The sequence below is a fragment of the Passer montanus genome, unplaced genomic scaffold, assembly GCF_014805655.1.
Source record: "Passer montanus isolate IOZ18808 unplaced genomic scaffold, ASM1480565v1 scaffold169, whole genome shotgun sequence".
Classification (NCBI taxonomy): Eukaryota; Metazoa; Chordata; class Aves; order Passeriformes; family Passeridae; genus Passer; species Passer montanus.
This window is the reverse complement of record NW_024364159.1, coordinates 206019-232645: the sequence shown is the minus strand read 5'-3', so window position 1 is coordinate 232645 and position 26627 is coordinate 206019. Positions and strand designations below refer to the sequence as shown.

The 26627-nt window shown below is 41.3% G+C and overlaps 1 protein-coding gene across 3 annotated transcripts in view; it reads left to right on the top strand.

Annotated features, from left to right (window-relative positions):
* The window catches only part of TET2 (tet methylcytosine dioxygenase 2), a 71117-nt gene that overhangs the window by 30291 nt on the left and 14199 nt on the right, over positions 1-26627 (top strand). For all 3 annotated transcript variants that reach the window (XM_039703779.1, XM_039703777.1, XM_039703778.1), the window contains exons 2-4: positions 16848-20226; positions 22399-22489; positions 25938-26031. In XM_039703779.1, the coding sequence (XP_039559713.1) occupies positions 16848-20226; positions 22399-22489; positions 25938-26031 (3564 nt within the window). The remainder of the gene's footprint in view (positions 1-16847; positions 20227-22398; positions 22490-25937; positions 26032-26627) is intronic.

Sequence of the window (26627 nt, the reverse complement as noted above, 5' to 3'; positions counted from 1 at the left end):
TTGAGTAAGTAACAACATTTAAAGGACAGACAAATGAAATTTATTTTTGATTATCATCATCATATCATTAAACAGAACACAAGGTAAGGCCAGGTAACTTGGCTTTTAAGTTTGTTATATTCCTAGATTTTGGAACAGCTTTCAGCTCAGCAACTTGCTGTGTATTTACTTTGCCAGGCAGAACAAGCCAGCTTGCTGCATTTCTTGCTAGGGTTTGGAATTAAAATGTAGATTCAAAGCAGATGGGGATGTTTCTGCAGCAGCTGAATAGAAATACACAGAAAATGAGAAAACTCGTCCCTCCCCCTCCCAAACAAAGTCAGCTATCATCTCCTTCTGACAAAGGCCTATTCTTCTGCAGACCACATAAAACTATCTATCTGGTGACGATCTGAATTTATGTACTATCAGGGCCCTTTGTGAAGTGCTGGCGAGCCCTTGGGCCGGCAGAGCCTCATTGCTCTCAAGGCCGCTCTTCGAGAGGAGCAGAGCGACCTCTGTTCAGGAACTCCTTCAACGCTTGTTTTACATACAAAGGGAAGGGAAAACAAAACAACGAGAACCAAAATCAGCGAAACAGAAAAGTATTTCCTAGATGGCTGGTACCTCATCAACACTCAGTCTAACCTGTTCTGTATTGGAGCAGCACATCAAAGCCATCCTCCTGGATTAGAGGTTAGTAAGCACAGACAGCTGGTCTCCCCCTGGATCTCTCCCCTACACTGACCTTGCACAGGGAATCCCTCCCTCCTTTATCCTTAGATAAACTCCTGTCGCCCCTGAAACCTGAATAACTGTGCCACCTCACAGTCACATTGCCTCTGCATCTGTCACGCATCATTGTGAACCACCTTTGTTGTCAGCAGGGAGTTTCAAGTCATTACCTGCCTGAAACAGGATTCAATCATGGTGTTAGTGACTCTGAGAGTTTTCTTTACCAAGGCACAGGAAGATTTCTTGTATTTGAATTTTTCTTTTCTTGGCTATTAACTAAGCATTTCATCAGATGATGACTTAAAATAATCGAACAAGAACAAATCCAAAAACCCATCCCCCCCGCTTTCTTTCTCTAGAAAGCCAGTAAATCAATTTATTTTCAAATCTGAATGCTAATTTCTGCCATTCTACCCTTGGTGGGTACATTTTAATTCTACAAGCTTTGGATTCCCCTCTTCACTGTTGCGGTTTCTTTTTCTTAGTCTTTTCAGTGTAATTAGTCTCAGCTGTGATACTACATATTTTCTTCTTCCCCTGGGCAAAATATTCCCCGCAAACAATTTCTGTCTGTTCTTTACCTCCCTCTTTAAATAGTAATTTACCTTTTAAGAAAACACAACTGCCTCCCTCTGTCCTTATCTCTTCCATGCACAGAAAGAACAAGAACAAGAATTTCTACTTCTTGAGAAAACACCCACAAGCTCAAGAAGAGAAAAGGTCAACTGTGACAAGGATTATGCATTTCTGAAACTCCTTCTCCTATCTACAAAGATTCCTATTTTATGTCTGAACTACAGAACTAGGGTTTACCCTTGCAAAACAAAAAATCTTGCTATACCACTTGTATCACCTGCTACAAGGTGATGATACTGTTCTCCATTATTCAAACAAAAGCTTGTTTTTCTGAATTGCTAACATGCCATTTAAAGCTAGGAAATAAGCATAAGATTCTCCTAGATTTTCTTTCTTCCTCAGCAGCTCTCAAATACAGCTAAAGTTGAAATGAAGACAATAAAAACAACCAGCTGTGAGGACTGTAGAACTGAGGAAAGAAAGATTTCTGCCCATCCAACACTGATTCCGTTTTCCTCTGCAAAGCATTTTTCAGTTCTGCTTGTAAGACAGACACTGAACACAGACCAAAGTCAGATGGGGCATTAATTTACATATCTTCCTGGGTGTGGGGAATCTTTCAGGAATATCCCTCTTATCTAAGACCTTGTGCTGTCATGTTGACTTTTTGGGGCTCTGCCTCAAATGCTCTGATGCTAAATATGCATTTAGGGTCAACATCATGTAGGGCAGGAAACTAATGCATCTACTTAGTGCATTTAAAATCACCAAAAATTTTAGGTGAAGAAGCACAGTTTCTCATTTTTCATCTGGGTGACTTGACTTCAACTAAGCTTTCTGTCATGAGTAGAGATAACAAGTGAGAGAACTGTGTAAATCTTCCCAGCAGATGACCTGCTTGACAGCCTAACTTTGTCAAATGCACTGTCTAACTATAACATTGAAAGAGAAAGCTGATGATCTTTGCTCTTTTGAGGTGTCAGGTACTTAATATCATCTGTCTTCTTCATTCAGATACTATAAATCTATTTTTTCCCCTTTAAGAAAAGACAAGATTACTTGATTAATGAAATGAGAAAATGAGAAATACAGAAACTAGAGTTAAAAAAAATAAAGTTTTTTTTGTTATTTCTTAAAAGGCTTACAGAAGAGCTTCCCTTCAAGCATAAAGTACAAAGAATGCAAATAAACATTGTCAAGCCATCAAACACTCAGTGTTACAACAGAAGAGCACTGTGGGAGTTATTGGGGCATGACCAATATACAAAATACCACCAGTACTTTTCCTGTAATCTACAGTAACGCCTTTAAGTTACTAGAAACTGTAACATTTCTGTGTAAAAATCTGATATCTGGCCTAGTCAACAGCAGTTTTTCCATCCATTGCAGTGGATGCAAAAGTTTATGCTCCTCTTTTCCATGTACAGTCCACAGAAATGAAAGTATTAATAAAGTAACAAATTGTTTTACAATTATGTAGGTTGCTGTACCTAAAACTAAATCTAAATGATGATAAGGCCAGAAATGAGAAAAAAAAGTCAATAACAGATTGTTACAGCTGCTCCTCTTTTCAGTCAGCTTATTGAAAACCCAGTAAGTCTCAACTCAAGCAAGTTCATTTAAAACTTAAAAGTTTGGCTGTTTGTTTTACAGTGCCTATGAATAGTCCATCCCTGAGCTTCTGGTCGGAAAAAAACACCCTATATCCTGTCCTGTGTGCTCAACATTTTGCCATGCCACGCTGTACACAGTTCATGGCCTGTGGCCACTGTTTTACAGTGTCTGGCCACCCTGAATCCTTCAGGGAGTGCTACTCAGTTATGCTCAGCATAACATGCACTAGTTACTGTTCATGTCTTCATGTATGAAGTGCAAATCTACTCCTGAAAGAGAATGTTGGCAGTACTCGCCTTAATTAACCTGGTTCTGTGTATTAAAAACACATATCTGTAGCTTTAACAGAAAGAGGCAACAATGAAGTTCAACGTGCTCACAAAATGTTTTCCCTGCATTTTGTGCTTTGTTATGTATGGGTTACTGCAGTTCCCTGTGAGTCTGTATCTGTGGTTGTGACCTATATGAGCAAAATAACTGGCAAAGGCTGCTGCTGGAGCGTAAAGGAAGTGGTGTCACGTGCAAGCCCCAGCAGCATTCAGTAACTCCCTGTGGGGCCGAGGAGGGCTCTCCAGAGACAGCCTCAAAGGAGTGGCTGCACAAATCCCACAGGTGGGATCTCAGTGTGTGTGCTGATGCCAGGCTAGGTGGGAGCAGACTACTCCAGTGCAAGCTGGCAGAACTGGAAGGCCTATGGAGCTGCTCTGCACTGGGAGGGGTCAGAAGGTTGCATGGACCAGCTCTTGTAAAGACTGGTTTGAATCAAAGTTGTTGCAGTTACTTGGAAATGAGTGCCATAGTTGCAAACCATGAGCTTAAACCTTCAAATAAGCCAGTGCAAATTCCACAGTAGGTTCCTAGCAAGCCAGATCCAGGGGGAAGCTTCTGTAATTAATACCCAATAAAGGTCACTGCCTGCTGATTCCAGGGTTCACAGGCCAGCCCCCACAGGTGCTGCAGGGGCATCCCAACAATGGAAACTTGAAGACTGTTGGTTGGCAGTCCTTGGTAATTTCTCTAAATTTCTACCAATTAAAGTCCTTAGTTTTCTCTAAAAACTATTGTCAGTGTTTTTAGTCATCAAAACTTTTAGCCACAATCTCTAGCTGCTGCAATGCCTTCCTCCAGCTTCAGCTTCCTGCAGTTCTGTGGAGTACATTCCCTCACCCCCATCCACTTCCTCTTGTTAACCTTGTAATGGAAAATCTCTCTCAAAATCTCTCTCTCTCTCTCTTCCTTGTTGCTATCTGAAGTACACCAATCTTTCCTCCAACACAAATACAATCTGATACAACAAACAGAGGCAGAGTTATTACTGCTGACCATATATTTAATCTTTCATAGCAATTTCCTTTGGAATCCTGATTGAGCTTTTTGGTATTCGGTAGACACAGGCTGTTCCCAATGTGTCTCTTGTAAAGGGGACTGCAAATCCTTGAGCTTTGTATTTCCCTCCTTTAATTTAAAGCAACAGCAGTGTATACCAGCATCTAGTTATTTCTATGATAGCCTGTTTGACCAAGTCAGGATTTAAAACTGAACTTCAAAGAAGCATCTTCTATATCATGGAGGTTTGATTAATTTACAAGGCTGTGCACATTTTTACAAAGCAGTTCCTCAGCCATTAGCCCACAATACCAGACTGGTTTTAGCATAATCTCAGGATCTTTCCTCTAACTCATTGGCAGCAGCACCACTAGAGTTAAAATGTTTTGGTGTTCTGTGTTAGCTGGAACATCTTTTTGCTGATTTCCGAGTATCGTGTTTTACAATAGCCTCCTTCAGGCAACAGAGTCCAGAGCAAAATTTAATCTTCAGAGAGCATAACAAAAGGAATCAGCCTTAGTTACCAAAAGATCATTAAGTAGTACCAGCTGTTTTCAAGACATTGAATTTTTTCAATGAAGACAGAAAACTGAAGTGCGGACTAAGACTTTTGCGGTGCCTGGTTATATTGCAGTGTATGAGAAAACATCTAACAACTCTGAAGACATCTCTGCCTCCACAGCTCCAGGAAAAAGGGCTGGGGCAGGGAGCTCAGGCAGGGGGAGGTTGGGAGCTGCTGGGATTCCCAGCAGTTTCCAGGATGGGGCTGGGGCCCTGCTGGATGATGCTGACACATGCCCTATATACACTGCATGCTCAGTTGGCCCCTCTGCTTGAAGAGAGCAGCATGGTTTTCTTGGGATCTGTCAGTGACAGGACTTTAAAAGTGCTAGAGGGAAAAGGTAGGAAATAGGATGGGCTTGGAACCATCAGCACCCTGAACATGGAGTCCAAACAGCTTCATGACATAATTTCTCTCTTTCATGCTGCACAGTTGATGCACAGCAGTATGGGAACATCTTCTGTCTCTAGCATTCACCTGATTTGCTTTAGTCTTCCACATGCTTTTTTAAAGGTTAACTGCAGTTACTCCAGGATATTTTTTTCCCATCTAGTTTTCAGTTCTAATTTTATGTGCAACTAACTTTTCCGAACATTTGCTTAATCACCAATACCTATCAAAGACTTTTAAGACAATTTTGGTTTGGGAAGCTAAGGCACACATCTGATTTATTAAACACAGTTTCCGCAGAAAGCTTTGGTGAGCTAGATGAGGCTGTTAGGAAGGTTTGTTTGCTGGGGAGTGTAATAAGCAGCTAAACTTTGCCATTCATCCTTGCCCCCCACCCTTCTCACAGTAAAATTGTTACCTCATTTTCTCATAATCAACCTGGCTGGCCCTCAAAAGTTAACAAACCAAAGATAAAGTACCCTTACATGCATTTGACAGTGGCATTCATATTAGCTTAGCTGACTGCATTAGACATTGAGTATCCTGATAGATGTCTCCTCCCAGTTGCCCCTGCCTTTTTTTTTTTAAAAAAAAAGGCAGCTGTTCATTGTCCCCAGAGGCTGCACAGAAGTAACACTACCAATCACAGTCTGCGCTGTATTTCTTCTGAGTAAAACCAGTTGCATATATCAGAGCTTAATCCTTGCATATCATCCTTGCTTTGTCCCCAATACTGTTCTCTTCCTGCTGTGTTTTGGGGGCACCAGGGTGACAGAGGGACCATAGGTTTGTGTTGGCAAGAAAAGCAGGGACTGTGCTGTGCAATCCACTTGGTGCACGAGGACACACACACGCTTACGGGAACTCAAGCACACAATGCAGGGCGTTCTCTCCTACACCTGCATTCCTGAGCTCAAGACCACCGCAGCTATGAGGCTGCTGGCTGAAGGACCAGCCTGGCAAACACTCTGCATAACCTTGCCAGGTAGGAGCAGTTCTGCAGGGCTTGTGGGATCAAGTCTTCATTGCTGGAGGTGTGGATTTAAAAAATGAAAAGTCACCTGACCCTTTTGAGAAGAGTTCCTCCGCTTAGGTCCTCTTAGGAAGACTAAAGAGAGGCATTTAAAAGACTTCCATTAACTTTCATTGTCTGTAGGAAAGATGTTTACTTAGGCTGAAAAAAGTCTCAGCTATGATTTATGAGTTTCATTCAAAGTAGTCTCATATCTTAGATTTGTCTGTAGTTCCCAGCTTTCTAAATCCAGTTGAGTGTGTACTTTACAATGGTGAGCCTTTCATCCACACTGCTTCTTTGTGCACAAGAGCATGGCTGTGTTGGGGACAGACAATAATCAATTAGTGAAACAGTATCTCGTGACTGAGAATATGAAGTGGGCTTTGCAGAGGCTGACAACAGTTCTTTTAACTCACCCGTTTCTGTATGTCTTTTAAATATCCTAAAATATCAAAGGTCTTTCATCAGAGCTTCAGACTCTCTCAAATCCATGCAGGCCACTAGATACCTCAGAAGACCATGAACTGATGTGAGCCGGCAGCAAGTGGCGAGTTGCCAGGACGAAGAACAACCGACTGTTTTCAAAGCTTTGAAAATATTTGAAAAGGAAGGACAGAGAGAGAAGTGTTGCACTTCCCTTCAGGACTGCTCAAATGCCGCTCTTCCAAGTGTCAGCTGTGGGAGTCTAAAAGTCTTAGTGAGAGTTAAATCACAATCTGCCAGTTCCCCTGGCTCCTTTTAGCTTGGCAGCAGTGAATTTTCTGCCTCTTCATGTTGCATCCCGCCACAAAGGGAAAAATTTAAACAGGAGAAACAATGTTTCTTTGAATTACTGGAAATTAAAGAAAAGCAGGAATGCCAGCTCGTTCTCAAGTCCCAACTGTTTCTCAGCAGAGCAATTCTGAGTCTTTTAATTTAGTTAAAAGGGAGAAACTTTCATGCTAGAGCTGTGTTTTTAAGCAATCGTCCCATTCACAAAATCTAGACTCATTTCCAGTTTTCCTGCAATACCTAAGTGATATTCCACAGAAAGGAAAAAGCCTGTACCTTGTAATAATCTTTCTTCTCTAGTAGTTTTCTTAACTGTTTCTTGTCACAAAATACAGGGAACTCCCTATATACTGTCCATTTATGCTTAAATACTAAGAAGTTTTAAATGGCTATACATAAAACCCACATTGTTTCTAAGTGGGGATAGAGCAAGATAAGAAGTAACTGAGAAATGGCCTCAGTTGTGTGAAAGCATGAACTGGAGCCTATCACTTTATCCTCAGAACAAGATTAACAGCAGCCTTCTAAAGAAAAACCTAAAAACTCTCTTGGAAAGGGATATAAAACTAAAATTAGAAAGAGAAAAAAATACTGTAGCCAAGATGGAAACTACAGAAAATATGTTTTTCAAGCCAGGCTTAAGAAGCCAGGCTGCAACTCCTCAATAAATGCTGCCATGATGCGTAGTTGGAGTCTTTTGACTGACAAATTGTTTGGGTTCTGAGCCTTTTCATCTAAGATCAATGACCAAGTTCCTCCCAAGCTTTTATATTGAGCACTCAAAATGAAAACACAGTCCCACACCTTCATCTCAAACCTAAAGCTGAAGGGGATGGTAACAGTACCCATGCTGAGCTCTCTGGTGTGCTTGGAACTGTGGTACGGCATCACCAGCTCAGGTTTTGTTTCTCTCCAAGAGTTTTGCTTTTAATCAGGATTAGACCTCAGCTTTTCTTAGGCTGTCAGCTGGCTCTGGTCATCAAAACCACCTTATCTTCCATCTCTGGTACATCTGGAGAGGTAACTGTAACTGTTTTCTCAGATCTGGATTTCAGCCCAATAATCCATGGCATTGTTCTGTGCAGATTGCAATAACCCACATGAAAACTGCTCCTGAAGACCACACACAAATGCAGAAAAGCTGAATGGCAACCATAGCTCCAGGGAGCATCTTCTCATAGACCTCTAAAAATGCATTAGATTCTTATCTTCTGTAATGCCTTAGCAACAGTGGAAGTCAGAAGAGATGTTTGTGCAAGTAGCATGAAGACATGAGAACACTGAAAGGTTTTAAGGAAACAACCTTTTCTATAAAGCTCTGCTAGGAGTAACAAGCCTCTTCTGCTGATTTCAGTGTGATTTATACACTGAGGGAATGAAACTGCTTAGTTATTGAGGGGAAAGTCAAGGTAATTCATACAGGTTTTCAGAAGATTATACAGATATATGTTATAGCTGCTCATATATCAAGCATCTGAATTTGGAGAAAATCTAGCGGAGTGTAGCATATGCATAATGTCTCCAGAGAACAGACTGTGGATTTGCTATGTGACCTCCATGAATTTGGTCAGGGAACAAATGGTATGGATATAGATCCACCCAGGGAGGAGACTGAATGTCATGAACTGGGTTGTTTATTCTGTCTAAGGGGGGAGCATTAATGATAGTCTTCAGTTACATGGGGAGAAAGAAGCCATAGCACAGAAGGGAAAAAAGCCTGCTCTGCATGTCTGTGGCAGATGGGATGAGCTGATACAAGGTTATGTTTTACATGGTAGAAGCTTTCTAATGAGTTAGATTAATTACTGCGTGTAACTGTGTGTTATTATGCAACACTCATCATCACAGACTTTTGAAAACAGGTTGGAGTGGACTGGTACAGGTCTGGCTGGTGTTGCCCTGAAGCCAAGGAACAGGACACTGACAAACCTATTTTTCCCATGTGTTTATGAGCAATTGGTCTGGTTTGTAAGTCACGAAAGGCACAAATTGGGAGGAATAAACTAAATCACAAGTGGGAATGAAAACACATTTTGAAATTAAATCATGCAACAATTAAAACAGTGTGAGATGTTTCCAAAACAAGTACCCTTGTTTTGGCTCAACTCCTCCAGCTCCACTGTGTGGAAGTGAAGCCCCAGCTGGACATGCAGGGACAGGCAGCATCTCTCTCAGGGGCACAGGGCATCTCAGGGCTCACTGGCCCAGGCAGGGATCCCCAGAACCTGCCCCTTGGCTATATCAGCACACACATGGCATACTGTGTAGTGTGGAAGCTGCCTCTTTGGCTGCCTCTCATTTCTCAAAACACAGCAGCCAAAAGTTGAGTTCACTACAACATCCCAGCCTAGGTGTGGCAGAGCCATGAGAAAAACTGAGGAAGAATGTGTAGAAGGGTGTAAAGGCTACCGTAGTGAGGCCACTGAAGGGGCTGAAAGTTCTACTTTACCAGCTAGACATGCAGGAGCACCAGAGTACACCTTGGAGCCATCAACCTTCTCTTTACATTCTCCCCACTCTCCTCTCAGTATGACCTTCAACTTTTAAAATGAAATTTAAGAAACCTGCATTTTGTAAAAAATTTTGTTTTCAACAGAACTGTGAGACCAAAAAGATTTCCTACTTGAAGTTCAAAGGATAATGGAAGTCAGAGCTGTGTAAATAGGTTTTCTGAGGACACTGCAGCCCACAAGATTTTATTGTCTTTTATCAGTTCTTCCGCTCATACGTCTATTTTCTAATGTTACTGACCCAACACGATGAAACCTTGAAATTTTTAGCTTGCCAGTGTTTCTTTTTTCCATCCAGTGGTTTTTCACTCTGCCAAAATCTGTGATGAAATCATCATGGATAACTGACCTTTGACTGGTGCTAGGAAGTCATCAACCCAAGAAATCCGTGCTATATCCAGGTCTGAAGCCAAATGGACAAAGATCACAGAAACTGGAAGATAATGATGACAGTGACCTCTTGGTAACCCTCCCTAAACAGCAGGTTGATAACATCAAGTGTGCCTTGAGGAACGGTTCAGCCACCAACGCTTGCTTATCCTGGCGTGCTCACAAGAGGCTGCACTGCAGAGCTTAGCCAGAACAGCAAGAGAAGTCAGCTGTTGCTCTCAGGGAGCTGATTTTAATCAGCAGCCTATATCACCACTGCCATTTGACACATGGAGGAGCTGAAGTAGTGAGAGGAAAATCATCCCCCAGATATATATCATCCTTTCTGCAGACATCAAAGACGGGTCAAAGCACCAGTTGTGCACCTGATTAACTCTGCTCAACACACCTAGCCTAGCGTAATGGACTGAGATGAAGAAGAGACTGTTCTGTTTTCCAACCCAAACATCTTTGCCAGCGTTTAATTCACAGGCACCACAGAATTACTGAATTATGTCCTGTGTGGGTCACAATTTGAAATCATTTTGCTGGCCCAGACTTCACAGAGAATTTTCTCATTATGCAAAAACATCTCACTCAACACACACTTGTTTGAGCACCCCTGAGATTTAAGGCTATAGCTCTGTCTGTCGGATACAAAAATTCTCAAAAAACAGCAAAGACGAAAGGGTGCTCTAGTTCAGCTTCCCTGTATTTGTTAAAGACATCTAATAGTCAGGGTGGTGCTCAAGAAATTGAGCAATTCTGGTCTTAGAGTATGTTGGGATCCCAGCACCCAAGGTCATACCAAACAAGCTAACCTGGGGAGCACTGCAGCTCTGTGGAATGGCCTGTCTTACAAAACACCTGGATCCACCATACTCCAAACCTAAACTACAGAAAAGAGCTCCTAACTGGCAAGAACTGACATAGATGCCAACCTCACCTTGAATGATCTGGTTATTGCAGCAGGAGAGTCCTTTTGTTTCTTAAATTCAACCTGGTTCTGAAGTTTGACCTTTAGGGAAACATTTCTTATCTGGTCATACCATGGTGGCATTTAAAGCAGCTACTTTAGGAGCTGTGGTGTTTTGCCAGAAGTGCTACATAGTACAATTAGGTACAAAGTTTGTATGGAACACAAATCATAAAAAATGGGAACTGGAGAGCTGTGTGATGCGACATTATAATTTCTGTTTACTCATATTTTATAATCCTGAATTCATTTCCTTTACATAATTGTTTTTTCCCACCCATATGTAGAGGCATTTAATTTTTACTTCCCTTGATTTTATGCAATTGTTAAAATAGTACAGATTTTCACATCTGGGTAGAAATTATACAGTATCCAGTCTTGTTGATGGTTATATAATGTAGCAAGGGGAAATCACTATTTAGCTTTACTATCATGCCCTCTGTATTAAGGTCAAAAATCAAACTGATTCAAGTGCTTTTGCAATACCATTGTATCACTGAAATGCAGGAACTGGCGTCAGTAAATTGAGGGGGGTTTAGCACTAGTTGATTTTAAAAATGCATGATTTTTGAAGCGTCTGGCTTGGAGAAGATTTAATGAATTATTAATTCTCATATGTCACAAATCCCATGCTCTTCATTCCTCTATGTCTGCTTATACATATATTCACTAGTCACCATTTTCCCTGTAAATTAAGGTTAAATTAGCTATAAATTAAGTAACAAATTTTATCCATCCCACATTTTCTTTTGTTTGACACAGACTATCGTAGATCTAAATGCCAGAGAAGACGATTATATTCATGTAATATGACCTTCTGCAGAATACAGTCACAGTGTCATTGAGGAGTTTCTAGATTAACCCCTTAACTGCTCTTTAAAGCTACATGAAGAAAGCAATATGTATATTTTAGGAAGAAATATAGCTTTAACTAAAAAACTTTAAGAGAAAGGCAAGTCATGGCATCCTTACTCAAGTTTTTTTCCAAAGCATTGCTAATGCCCTAAATAAATAAACTATCCAAATGAAGCGACAGTTGAATGTAGTGCAAAAGGACCCTATTGTAAGCCATAGAGCCCAGCTAACAACAGAGCGTCCTTGTCCTTCTGGGGCCTCCTTTACGTCTGCCTTGAAGTTTCACTGTGTTTTCCTCAGCCATCACATATGCACTGGGGCAGCACAGCAGTGCTGCTGCTAAGGAGCAGAGCAAATCCTTAGGGGATGTTGGGAGGTTTTGAGCCTCAGTTCACCTTGGGTATGAATGCAGTCTCGAATCTGGTCTTGCCTCTCCTCTAAGTTTCCATGTGGAAGCTCATGTGTCTCTGTGTATAAACTACATACCTTAAGTGCAAAACATATAAGAAATCCTTAAACTCTACCACATGTGTTCAACTCTTTATCCCAGCAATAATGGAAATGTCTCACTAATAAGGAGCTTTGATGTGTTACATCAGCCCTTAGCCATCAGAGTTCACTGCATGTCTTTTCTCCTCTAGGGACACCGGCAGTTGCTTACAGGTGTTAACCGAGGGCACAGCTGCAGCAACTGGTCTTTAGGCCACGGAATCACATCCCATAATATCAAATCCTGGTGTTAAGTGTCATTGTAACTGCTTACACATCTTGTTCCAATGTTAAAGAAGATAAAGCTTTGTCATAGGGTTAATCAGAAACAATTTTGAATGTATGCAAGTCCAGAAGATTTCAGGCTTAGAACAGAAATTGAACTTTCTGAAAATGTTATGCATGAGTGCTCTTACCTAAGTAATAACCACTCGTGCCTGTTCTCAAATTTTCATTTGATAGTGAAATAGGAAAAAACCCGAACCCCTAACTTCAGGAGCTTTTTCACATATTGGAAGTTCAGTATTTATAACTCTTTGCCAGATGCATGAGCTTCAGAGGAGAGATGCAACTGCACAACAGCACATAAGGATACGTAACCACAAGCAAGGCCAGCTACCGTACACAGACAACAGGAGCAGGAGGTGTGAGCAGAAAGTACAACTTACCAAAATGGAGTTTGGCAAGGCATGTGGGCAAATTCACCTCCTGTCGAGAAAGTGCTAGAGGGGTTTCTTTAGACCTCTGTGTCATCTGGCAGCGGCAGAAGGGTGCCAGCAGGATGGAGGCTGTGGCAACACCCCAGGAACAACCCAGTGAGCCATCAACAAGCTTTTGGGTATCTGACTTCTGCTTTCCTGATAATCAGTTGAGCACAAGTCAGCTGAGGCTTTGATCTGAGGATATGTATTTCTGCTGGGGAAAAAAGCTCTGAGGAGATAAATGTCTATCTCAGCTAACCCCAGAAAGGGAAACAACCCATCTGACATCCCACCTTTTGGTCCTTTTAGGTCCGTGACTGCTCTGCCACAGCTATTTCCCCACCTACTTTTTCTTCTGGGAATCTTGCCCAGTTTTGCAGAAGATTGCACTCCCCTGCAATGGGTGTATTTATTCATTCATTCATCTGAGCTGCTTTTCATTCATAAACTCCCCAGATACAGGTGCTATAGAAAATAAGCTATGAACCTCCAGAACTGGCTAAAACTAAAGAAATATTTTCGGTGAAAGGAAATGACACAACTTCTGTTGCTGCAGAAATGTCTGTTCTGCTTGTAACAACACCTTCCACAGTACACTGATAAGAGGTGGCAGGAATCTGCCAAATTTGTCCATAAAACAAACAACAAAAAAATCTCAGGCTCTCATTCAGTGCCTAGTTTCCAGTTTGCGCCCTGTGTGCGGCAAGAAATAAATGTACTTACATCGATTGCATCTGAAAAAGTCAAACAGTGGTAGTCTGAATTCTAACTTGAATGCATATTGGTGGGATGAGATGCTGATCCATTTGCACAGTAATGTGCTATATTTAAGTCATGCATCGTGGCATCTTCAAAGAGGCCAGTCATAATTATGATGGATTAGACTGCAGAGTCAGTCCTAGATGCAGTAATTGTTTCACAGATGCTGATGATGTGACTTGAATTTCTAATGAATTGTAGCTGAAGAAAAATATGTGGAGCTTCTAAATGGTCTGGATAAAATACAGTTATGGGAAAGACTAAAAAGACTAACTGCTGCACTTGGGGGAAGGTAGATTTACTTTGAGAGGTAGAGAGTTCAACCCACAATGTTTGTAAAGACAACCACATAGACTTTTTAAGATGCAAGCAAGTAGCAGTACTACTTCATGGTGTCCCAGGTAAAACCAATAATAAAGATATCATGGCCATTTCTTTTATTTTTTTTGCCAGTTCTACATTACAAATTATGTTACTTTACATTTGCTGTGATTTGTAGTTGCTTGAGAAAGATTTTTGCTAAGGTGTGACTTGAGGATAGTGAATAACTGGAGTGTAGACAGTGAGAGAAAGAAGTGTAATGCAAAGTTACCCCCATCCTAGATACATTTCAAATAGTGCAAATCTGGCACTTTTAACGCATGAATTAACTTCGTATTTTGAAGAACCAAATGACTCCCATGTTCCTTGCAATGTCTAACACCAGTGCCTTTTACACTGAAAGTGGTCAGAATTTGGGGGAACATACCATGAGATCTTTGAGAATGCCATGAACAATAATTCATCTCACAAGATAACCTTGTGGGTTTTGAGAACAGCATGAACCTAAGACTCTTTTCTCACCACAGATGTGCTCCTTTGAGGGGTTTGCAAGCTAAGTTTAAAGAAATCAGGGAGCCCTCACTTCTAAAGAAAATGGTGGGTTTATCTGATAGATAGTAAGGAGTTGAGAAGAAAGATATTGCCTGGGGATTCCCAGAAGGAATTTGGTTGCAACCCACAAGGTACACCAGAAGAAAAAGCTGCAAGGCAGATTTTGAGGGCCAGACAAAGTTTCTCACAGCTTACTCGCACAGGCTAAATTTTTTTTTTAAAGAAATAAATCTTTTAGAAGCAGCTTGACAGCACAGTGTTAATCACTATGGTGCCCTTCATTTCATACTCGTGAAATGCAGCAGCCTATACACTCATGTCTGTGGTTCACCTGCAGTTTTTAGGAATGAAAGGTGTGAAGGCAAAGAATAGCTTCCAAATTAGTCTGGTATTTTATTTTTGAGACACTCTGGGAGCATCGTTCTGCTGCCTGGCCTAGAATGACACATCAGAGGGATCCTTTTCACACAGCTTTCTGCTAAGCATGGGACATCATCTCCCTGGGAAAGCTGCAAAGGCTCATCTCTTGTGGTACTATAAAGCTAGGGTGGGAAATACTTCTAGAAGCAAATAAGCCTACACTACCATGTTAAAAAAACCCAGGCAAGACTTACAAACATATTTTTCCATCTCCCTGTTCTTAGCTTTCCCTGCAAAAATTCTTTTTTAAAGTATCGTCACTTGCAGTGAGAACTTCTCTACTTCTGTCATAAAAAAACCCCCATAAATTGAGTAAAGGAAGGAAAAAAAAAACATCAGGAGGTGAAAAGTAAATCTAAAAACAAGTCTGGCATTTGGAGGAAATGAATACAAGTTATCATATAGATGTTTGCTGGTGAAAGTGTGCATTTGAATTGTCCTGCGAGCAGAGAGAATTCTGGTGGATGCAACATATTTAATGCATTAATATTACTTATAAAAGCATTTTAGAATCATATTACTAAACTGAGTAAGGCAGTAATACTGCACTGAAAATTATATAAATTACATATAAATAACATTTAAAATTACATTTTAATAACATAAAAATATTAATGTAGGATAAATACATAAGCAGAGCAACCACGATGGGAGAACTTTTTCGGTATAATAGTTCTTACTAGGTAGTGGCAATACTAGCCACATGTCATGCTTCTTCTGACTCTGCAGTCCAAGCAGCGCTGACCTGGTAATGGAGAACCCTTCAAATTCTTCTTTATGCAAAGCAAAAATAAAAGCTTCAGAACAGACATGCATATATCCAAATTTTCTCTGTGCAACTTCAAATCTGTAAGATCCACTGTCAGTCTGCCTTCTGTCATTTGTGACTGGTTGAGAACCATAAACCAACAAAGAATAAATAATGATCAGAGTCAAACAAGGGCTTTATCTATGTTAACTGGGTCTGTGAATTCTGGAAAGATGCATGTGAACAGGATTAGCTTGTCATTGTATGGAATTTGCTCACTGCACATTGTCAGTACTTTTATCCAGCTAAAAACTTCACTTTGTAAGTAAAGAGTATATGAAAAATGGGATTTCCCATCCCACCAAAGAAAAAAATCCTAGTTCCACAGCTGCAGAAGTCAATTCAAAATCCAAAGCACAGTTTAAGCCATGCATGATGTCTATATGTAAATTTGAAAGGATATTGATACCTGAAAAAAAAAACATTTCCATCAAACCTTTCAAAAATCACTCTTTTTCTGTCAACTCTACTAACCTGCTGATGAACTGTAAGAGTTCCTGTGGACAGCAGTCTAGTATGGCTTTGACTTGTGTATTGTGCCACTTGCATGGTCTTCAGGAATGCCAGTTTTAAAAGACCCTGTCAGACAGCTGAGGACAGAAAAAAAAAAAACATTTTCCCCTCTAATTGGAAACTTGGTGGCAATACTCCTTCAAGTCAGACAAAAGAGGTTTGGCACACTGGATCAAATTACAGGATTAGCACCAAGTCTGGGAACCACAGTTCCAACATGACTTTCTGCCTTACCAAGGGCAAAATGTGATGACAGAGGAGTCTATGCAAATCATTCAAAAGCAGAGAATACTTTTTGCACCACTACAAGAGATTCCTTCTGGTAAAATATTTTCTTGTGTGTTAAATGGGAGTAAGGAAGTCACTCTGTATTTTTACTCTCTTTTTATCTTGAAGAACAAACCTTTAAGAAAAAGGGAGACTTGAGGGTGCAAGATGCACTAGGATAGTGAAACACCCCTCGGGTGTGCTTGCAGGCTCACGCTGTGTGTGAGAGCTGGTCAGGGCAAGGGGTGCTTGAGTGCTGCAGGAATTGTCAGTAACTGGCTATCCTTCAATGGACACTAAAACTGACTTAGATTCTCTCCTGTTTCTTTTCTCTTTCAGATACGTTCAGAGGGTAGCCTTGTGGATGGCCTCAGAGCAGGCCAGATGGAACAGGACAGAACCAACCATGCTGACGGCAATAGATTGAGTCCATTTCTAATACCACAGTCTTCTCACGTTTGCCAGGCAGAGCCTTCTGCAGTGAAGCTGCAGAATGGGAGTCCAGCAACAGAGAGGTCTGAAGTGGAAATAAATGGAGACCACAAGCCACTGTTCAATAAAAGCAACTTTGGAGTGCCCCACCTGAAGGGAAGTCCAAACAATCGTGTTAGCCCAGACCTTTTACAAGAAAAGAAAGTATATTCCAAATATATGCAAAATGGTGGGATCAAACGCACTTTTAGTGAGCCCTCTCTGTACGGACTTCATGAGAGCAAGAAAGTGAAACAAGACAAAGAAGTAAATGGAGCAAGAGCTGAGCCAGAGGACAATAGTGAAAAACCAAGTGTCTCCAATTGTTCCAGTGAGAAGAAATGTGAGAGTTATAAAAGACAAGAAAATGAAGCCTCAGATTTGATACCATCTGCAAGATACAACAGCGTTGGTTCAGAAAACCCTCACGACCTTCTGATTCAGGATGAGCAGGAGCAGGAAAATATTCATTGCCATAACAGGGACATTGTCTTACTACTTAAGAACAAGGCAGTGCCAATGCCTAATGGTGCTACAGTTTCTGCCTCTTCCATGGAAAGCATGCATGGTGAACTCCTGGAGAAAACACTGTCTCAATATTATCCAGAACATGTTTCCATAGCAATGCAGAAGAACACATCTCATATCAATGCCATTACCAGTCAGGCTACTAATGAGTTGTCCTATGAGACAACGCATTCATCCCATACCTCAGGGCAGATCACTTCCCCACAGACCTCAAACTCTGAGCTGCCTCAAGTGCCAGCTGTAGTGGTTACTGAGGTCTACAACACAAAAGACTCCAGTAAACCACCTGCATTGCCAGGTAGCTGTTCACTTCAGAAAACAGATCTACAACTACAGCAACAGATTCCAGGCTATGATCCTCACCAGTTACCTGTAGGAAACAGTAATATTCATGGAAGCATAGGGCAGATTCCCAACCAAGACCTCTCTCTAAGATCCAGCAGTAACCTGCAAGCTCAGAGCACTGTTCTGGAAAGGTACTCTGAGCAAGCAGAAAATAATGGTGCTTTCTTTACACAGAACTCAATGTTTCACAAAGATTCCTCCACTGCTCCTGCTCCAGAAATGAACAGTGCACTGTCTGCCGCGGTGCGAGAAGGACAACACTCCTATGACAACAGATGTGATGAAACTCTTCCTGGGGAGATAAAAAATGAAGGGCAACAGGAGGGACCAATGTCAGAAAGTCCCAGCCTCAGCCAACAACAACTTCAACCTCAGCAGAGCCTTCTGCAACAGGCACAAATGTCACAAGATGTCAGTGAAAGCAACCCACAAGCTGCTGTGGCCGCCTCGATTCCGCAGCGCCCCGAAGGAGTGACGCTGGCGTCAGAATCTCCCCTCCAAAACCTGCACGCACACAGAAGTGAGGGTGAGTTGCAACAACACTATCAGCATTTCCCAGGACAGAGAGAACCTGAGACTCCTCCTGACAAAGAAAAGGACCAAGTGAAAGAGCCTGTACAACAGGCTCAACATTATTCAAAACCAGCCTGGATAGAACTGGTTTCCACCCAGTTCCACCAGGGAGAGCCTCCCCAGAAGCCCAGCGAAGCATTATTGCGGTCAATTCTTCAGTACCAGGCAAGCACAGCCCAAACAGTTTATACAAAACAGTATGCTGGAAGTCCTGATTCATTAAAAGGGCCTTCAGGACAGGCCCAGAGCCAGAAGATAATGCAACAGGAACAATTTCCTCAACTGTACAAAAACGAGAGCTCCCAGCTGCAGCCGCATCCCCCAGCAGACCAGCAGCTGCCGTTCCAGAAACACTCACCGCAGCCACAGCTCACAAAGGTGGATGCCCTTCTCAAGTCCCAAGTGCAGCAACACCCTCCACAGCAGCTCCATTTCCAGCCAAGATCAGAACAAGCTGAACAGCCTTTAGGGGCCCCCTTGAAGCAGCACTTGAATCCCCAGCCAGGGGAAAACGGGCAATTCCTGCATTCACACATCTTGCAACAGATGCTGCAGAAACAGGCAAGTCCAGTGCAACTGCCATGCAGTCCACAGCTAACCCCAAACCAGCAGCAGGCTCCACCAATGAAAACTAAAGACCTGCCCCAAGCCGTATCCCACCCTCAAAGCAATGCTGAGCAGCCTCTAGACAGGACATCCTTCAATCAACTTAAAGCAGACGAATGTTTCCAAACTGGGAGTAAGTACACTAAATCAGCTGCATTCCCACTGCCTAACCCTCAGCTAGGCCTAGAGCAGGTACAGACCATGAACAACAAAGCTCCCCTTTACACTCAGAAGGCAAATGCCAGTCTCCAGCACCCTTGCCCAAACAACAGACACCTGATTTCTGAGAAGAAAGGGAACGCCGCAAATATGGAACGCCTTGGAGCCAACAAAATGCAGGACTTGCAGCATGTGCAGTATTTTTCAAATAACTTGACCGCAAAGCAAGATATGAATCATTGTTTTCAAGAACAAGAGCAACAGACACAACAAGCCTCAGTTCTGCAGTTGCCACCCCTCCAGCCCTCACAGGGCTATGGTGCTAGTCTGAACCAAGACCTCCCGAGCAAACAAGCTCCACAGCTCCCTCAGCAGTACTTACCACATGGCCAAAGTGCCCCCCACGCCCAAGACCAGAGAGGCTGCCATTTGCAGTCCCAGACCCCTAAGGATTTTCAAAAGCATGCTGCTCTGCGGTGGCATCTTTTGCAAAAACAGGAGCAACAAGCATACCAGCAACCCAAAACTGAGATTGGTCCCAGTGCAGCACGCAAGCCTATAAAAATTGAGGCTGGCACAAAGTCTAATGTCTGCATGCGCCCATCAGCTGGACAGCTGGAAAACAAAATGTGGAAAAAAACAATTAAACAAGAGAATCAGCACTTTGGCTGTGAGAACATGCAACAAAAGAGCATCATTGAGACCATGGAGCAGCAGCTAAAACAGATACAGGTCAAATCACTGTTTGATCATAAGACTTTTACTCTCAAATCACCCAAACATGTGAAGGTTGAAACAGCAGGCCCTATTACCATCCTATCTCGAAATACCAGTGCTGCAGATTTTGACACTCAAACCCCAATCTTAGATCAGCAAGCACACTTGTCTGCTGAGAAAACCCCGACCAAAAGAACAGCTGGAACTGTTCTCAATAATTTTTTAGACTCACCTTCCAAGTTATTGGATACGCCTGTAAAAAATTTATTGGACACACCTGCCAAAACCCAGTATGATTTCCCATCTTGCAGCTGTGTTGGTAAGTGCTGAGATGTATTAAAAACATAATAGTTCACAGGAAGGAAATGAGCCTTCAAGTTGGGATCACAGGGTTAGTTGGATGTTTTTGTTGGAAAATTTTTTTGGGATTTTTAAAGAACAGTAATTAGTGAAGACTTATAAAACTGGGATTTTACACACTTATGCCTACTCCACTTACCAACCCTAAACATGGTCCCTTTCTCATTATTCCATAAAGCAATTACCTATTTGATTTTTCAGTCAGAATGCTTATGGCTTCAGATTCATTCTCCTTGAGTAGCAGACATGTAACAACAACATACTGATAAAAAATAGGTCATAACTTTATGACCTCATTTATTTGTCAAGGATAGATACAGCTTTTAAAAAAAACTATCCCGCTCCAAAACTTTAGAGCCTTATGGCCATTTTTTGCTCTAACAGTGAAATTGTTGAGGTTTCCCTTAGTAAAGCCTAAGGAAAACCAGATGTCAGATTATTCCTCACTTGTTGCAAGAGTTTATCCTCCTTTTCAGGCATTTGTCTCCTGTAAGGCTAAAGAAATCCACAGTTTCATAGAGAAGCTACGCAAGCAGCACCAAAAAAAGCAGTGGGGAGATCCTTGTTGTTGCTTGATGGCAAACCCTGTCTCCAAGAGCAGGAAAAATAGAGCAGAGGGAAGCAGAGTGATAGGCATGGTCCCCTCGCCCAAGCTTTCATACAGTACTGACACTGCACATAGCCAAGTGTAAGAGGCACTTTCAGACTCTACTGGATAAACTATTCAGGCTGAGACAAAAGGTTCAGCACGAAAAATGAGAAGAAGAAAATAAAAATCCTTGTTACAGTTTCAGTTACTAGGATTTTGTATCAACTATAAAAGAGGAAAGTTGAATCAATGCTCCTCCAAAATGCAAAATTGACCTTTTTGCCTTTTTGAATGTTGGGGCTGTGTCTCAAAGATGATATGTGGGAACACAACCAGGAAGCAGTGTATTTCTAGAACTCCCAGGAGGAACTCTGGAAGACAGTTCCTTGCTCTTCCTTGTTTTATAAGAAACAACCTTCAAAATATATGTTTTTTTGAAAACACAGTTGTCATTTTTTGGGTTTTTAAAATATTGTTTCTTCCATATAATTAACACAAGTTTTTCTGGCACTTATTTCCTTATTCCTTATCCTCACTTTTTTTTTTTTCATACTGAAACACTAAGCAAACTTAAGAATTTATCCTCCATTTACATTTTAATTCTTCAGTCCTAGCAGACACTAGGAAATACAAGAGTATGAAACTCTCTCTGAAGAACCCAGTGCCACAGCATAATCTATAGGTTTATTGCTCTTTCTTATCAATATTGTCCTTAAGAAGATTAAATTAAGCCATTCCCACTGACATATTCATATTTCTACCATGCCTTCATCGTGCTTCCAGAGGCTGGCTGTCAAGAGCAGCACTACCCATCCAGCCTGTGGAGTTAGCATGGCAGAAAGCATCAAGTCAGCAATCAGACATCAGCCAGCACAGCTCCACCATCTCCTGAACCCAGGCAGGGCCTGGCCACTTCTTTCACACAGCTGGAGCCTGCTTCCTGGTATCAAACCAAACATACAGCATGTATTGTGACTGCTGATATGGTCCTACCTACACACAAAAAACTGAGGCCACATTCTTGGCATACAAGGGTTTTTATCAGGCCTTGGGCATGATTTTTTTTCAGCAAACTTGGGGGTTTTTTTTAATTTCACAGTCTTTTCATGAGTGGCAGGAATTCTCTGTGTAACCTTAGTGGCCAGTTTTTCAAGCTCTAAATTCCTGCACAGTAAAAAACAAGCACGATACAGCTCTCAACATCAGTGTTTACCACTGTTATCCCATTTATCCTCCTTTCTATATGCCAGGAGAGGAGGAAGTGGGAGAAGGAGAAACAATTGTTCGCTGATAACAGGAAAATGCCAATTTGAACGTCAGTGTTTGTGCTAGGGAAAGGCACACAGTCCCTATCACAGCTGTTTGCAGGATTAGCCATTGCTTTGCATGTTTAGTACAAACTGGTGGGCAAATACCTTAGACATAAGTGTTTGAAAACTGACCCCAGGCCCATACAACAGTCTTCTAACAAGCTTTGCAATGTAACATTTTACATGAAAGAATTTAGCTTCAAAGTAATAACCTTTATTTTGTTTTAAACAGAGCAAATTATTGAAAAAGATGAAGGTCCCTTCTATACCCATCTAGGAGCCGGTCCTAATGTGGCAGCTATTAGAGAAATCATGGAAGAAAGGTAATTAGTGCAAAGGCACAGAGCAGATTAACTTTTATCCTTTTGTGGATGTCAGAATTTTTCCAGCTTTTGCACATAAAGAAATAAACAACTGCAAATCAAGTAATTACTTGTAGGCTTAGCTACTCCAGTGTTGCCAACATTACGCACCCTGCTATTCACCAGAGAGTCACAATATTTGACAGGGCTAATAGTCTGCTGGCTGGCACGGGCTGTGCCCTGGCTGACAGATGCCAGCAAACCCAAGCCGGAACAAGTTCTCACCAGCCTGCCAAGCAAGGCGGCTGGCAGTGGCTGCAAAGGCAGACATGGAGCTGGTGTTCCCTCTGGCTAGGAGAATGCCAGCAGAGAAGGAGGATGAAGAGCAGAATACCAAATTTCAGCATTAGTTCCCCCTCACAAAATTGCTAAATGTCTAAATCTCATTCATTCATGTCCAGAGGAGTGCCACAAAATTGCTGGATGGGATTTCAGCCCAAGAATCAATAAGTAGTGTTGTGAGAAAACATTCCCCTGCTTTGGAGTATTGCACAAACCCAGTCTTATCTTGATTATGGACAATCCCCTCTCATCATGTTGCATCCTGTGGTGTATTTATTACATCAATGCTAACCAAACCAGGAATTTTTAAAGGCACAGAAAAGATATATGATATGTGCTACTTAAAAATATGAGTATCTAAGATACAGAAATTAAAAGCTGTCACAAAAGTGACTTCTGCACTGTGAATTCTGCATTACTTGTAGCCAATAATGACCAGATTTTTAGAGGTATCTGGGAATTCAGTTCCCCCCTGAACAAAGAAGCAAAAGAAAAACTATTCAGTTAAATCAGAGACAGATGGGAATTTGGTTTGTTAGTACCTTAAAAATCTGGACTCCAGAACAGCAGTGAAGCCCCAGCTAGTTGCAGAACCAAAAGCAAGTGGGCATTACTGCAGTGCTGGGTCTGAGCTAAGGAGCACCATTTCTTAGCAAGGCCTGTTAGCTTGTGTTCATCACTGCACAACCATGGGGCACTTGTAGCCTATGAAACCCTTCAGAATAAATCCTAAGGTGCTTTCTCTTTCTTAGCACCTCTTTCCCTGTGACTCTTGTGCATGGCTTGCCCCAGTAATTTTCAGCTTTGAGAGCAGCTTGAGTGCAGGTAAACTACATAAATCAGCTTCCTTCTAGGAAGGGAGAGTGAACACTGATTCTCTGAAGAAATTCTTTATCATCTGTTATCTCCAGAGCTCTCATAAACTGGTTCTTTAGTATTTACAAATAATAAATAAAAGAGGAAAGTCATTCATGTTGTGATGTCAATTACAGAGATACAATTTTTTTCTGTTTTTTTTTTTTTTTTACATTGGAAAGTAATTTTTCATTCTTAATATTGACCTTACTTTTTTTCTTTTCTTTTCTGAATTTAATTTAATTTCATGTTGGCAGAAGGAAATTAGGAGATATCATAGATAATGTGCAACTAATCAGCCAGGTTCAGCAGAGTATAGCAGCAGCCACTTGAGCAATGGTTACTGTTCACCTATATGGTATGAGCTATGAAATTCTGACTGAAGAACTCCAGAACTCATTAGTTAATTTTGTATCCCTAAGTAAAAAAACTCCAAACCCTTCACTATAAAGATACTCTCAAGCATACATGTGCAGTTGGTGACATTAATCGCAACTCAAGCACTTTTAACCTGGCTTCCCATGCATATGGATTGATTGTTAAGGAATCAGCACTGCTAAAGAAGCCAGGATTTGGATTTAGACTTACAATTAATATTTTAGCTATACCAGAACTAATTTCTTGCAGAATCCACAGTGTATACAGACATTTAACCTCTTCCTTCTCCCAATTCCTACTTCATGCTCAGCAAGATTTGCTCTAGTTTTAAAGCCAATCAGCTTTGACCTGAAAGCAAGCATGGCAAGCATCAGGCAGTAATTCCTGACATTTGAAAAAAATTGGGATGAAGTCCATTTCATTTCCAGTATGTAATGTACAAGATACTTCTATAGAGGCACCCACACAATTGTCTTGCAATCCAGATTAGAAAACTGATAGGAAATGTTAAGATTTAAAAATGTTTTTTTGAATGTGGTTAACTAAAGAAACAAATAAATACTAATATCCAAGCTAAGCAGGAAAAAGTGACCTAACAGTTGCCTGCAGAACATGTGTAGTACAACTTCATTTTGTTTGTATAATTTCCTGTGACACTGAAACTTCACAATGAGATCACATCTAAAAATAAGCATTTTTCATTTCCTTTACAGGACAAAAGTTTAAATACAGATACTGGCCCTTAAATATGTCACCAAGATTTTAGTGCAAAAGTAAGAGGAAAAAGGGTCAAAAGTCCTTCAGGCATCACTAAATGGCTGCATAACAGGAATATACCTTGATTACTCTGTCAGTAAAGGCAACGAATAAGGAGACTGATTTAGTTAGTCCCCACACTTGCTATTAAAAGTTAACAGCAGTGAGAGTGGCAGAATTCCAGAAATGGTGATGGAAGTGCAGTTTGCCCAGTGCCCAAGCAGCCGCCAAGTGGCCAGGGTGGCTCAGTCTGTGTAACACTGTGGGTTCTGCCCCGGCCTCCCTGAGCCCTGCTGTGCTCCTGGGCCCAGCAGGTGGGCAGTCCTAGAGAAATGCCTGGAACTGCCTCAACACATCCTGCACTTTTTATTGAGTCAAGATATCCTTCACGTGGCATTTGTCACATATCTCCACCTGGAAAGTGGATCCTCTTTGCTCTGGCACCAGCATTGCCTGCATCTGGAGCCAGAGCCTGCCTTGAGAGCGTAATCCCCCTGAGCTTGCCCACCTTGGCTGCAAAAAGGCACACAAATGGTGTCATCTGAGGGCACCTTGTGATCCTATCTGGAGTATAGAAGTCGAGTAGAAGTAAATAAGTAACAATTTATGAGAGGATTATAAAGTTAAAAAAATAGATATGAAACAAATTAATCCTGACTTAACTGATTCACACTAAGCCAGAAACAAGCACAGAAAATTAATAAAGTGACTGTTACATGCCAGCTGTTCCATGACAACTTAATTATGTACATTTCACAGAAACAACTTCAACCCAGAAATTAAAAGAAAAATATAAAATTCTTCACCAAAATAAAGAGACTTATTTTTTCAAAAAAATTCACTTTTCAAAATGTCATCTATAACAAATGCTCTAAAGAAATAGCTAAAATATTTGGTAATATTAATGTGATACTGATAATTTTTACCCATCTGGGATGTATTAAAGACATTTGCCTCTCTTAATATATCATTCCACCACTGTAATAAAATCATGAAGACAAACCACATTGCACATCTTTCCCTGTAATTCATAGTGTTTATTTTTCTAAGATAAGACTGGCAAATGTACTCCATCTTTTCAGTGTTCACACAGAACCACATGAATCTGCTTACTGTACATATTTTTGTTTTGTTCAAGATTTGGACAGAAGGGTAAAGCTATAAGGATTGAGAGGGTTGTCTACACTGGGAAAGAAGGCAAAAGTTCTCAAGGATGTCCAATTGCTAAATGGGTAAGTGATGTAAACAAATTAATCTAGTTCGGTATGATGGTTCATGTAGCTGCCAGCAGTGACATGTCCTGTTAACTGACACTAGGAAATTTCACATGGCTCAAAGCAGCAGCAATATGGGGTGCCTGTAGCCTGCTCCCACCCTTCTCTCACTCCATTGGCTTGCTGCATGGAGAATAGCAAGAATAAAATTTAATTCAAAGGTATGAAAACCTAAGAAGAAGGGCATGTTTGCTTCAAGTTTTGCACCACCTGACGTTTTCGTTGCTGTTTAATTTTAGCCTACAAATAAGTCTAGTAAGTGCACCGCTGTGATGTCTTTTAAAATACCCTCCCAGTGTGAGAGAGGTGTTAGGACACCCTCTTAGCAAACACTGTTGTACTTTGGAACAAATTACTGAGTGGTTTGGATTGCTGGGGAAAGACAGTATGAGGAAAAACTAATACATTATAGTTTTTAGGCATGCCAGACTGCACCCTTTTTAGGAAATGCTTCTCAGTGCTTATGCTACTGGAAGGACACTGTTTTATTTGAAAAACATCTACTGCTTTCCTCCCAACACTGCAGTGTTTGTATGTAACAAGAAGAGGTCACA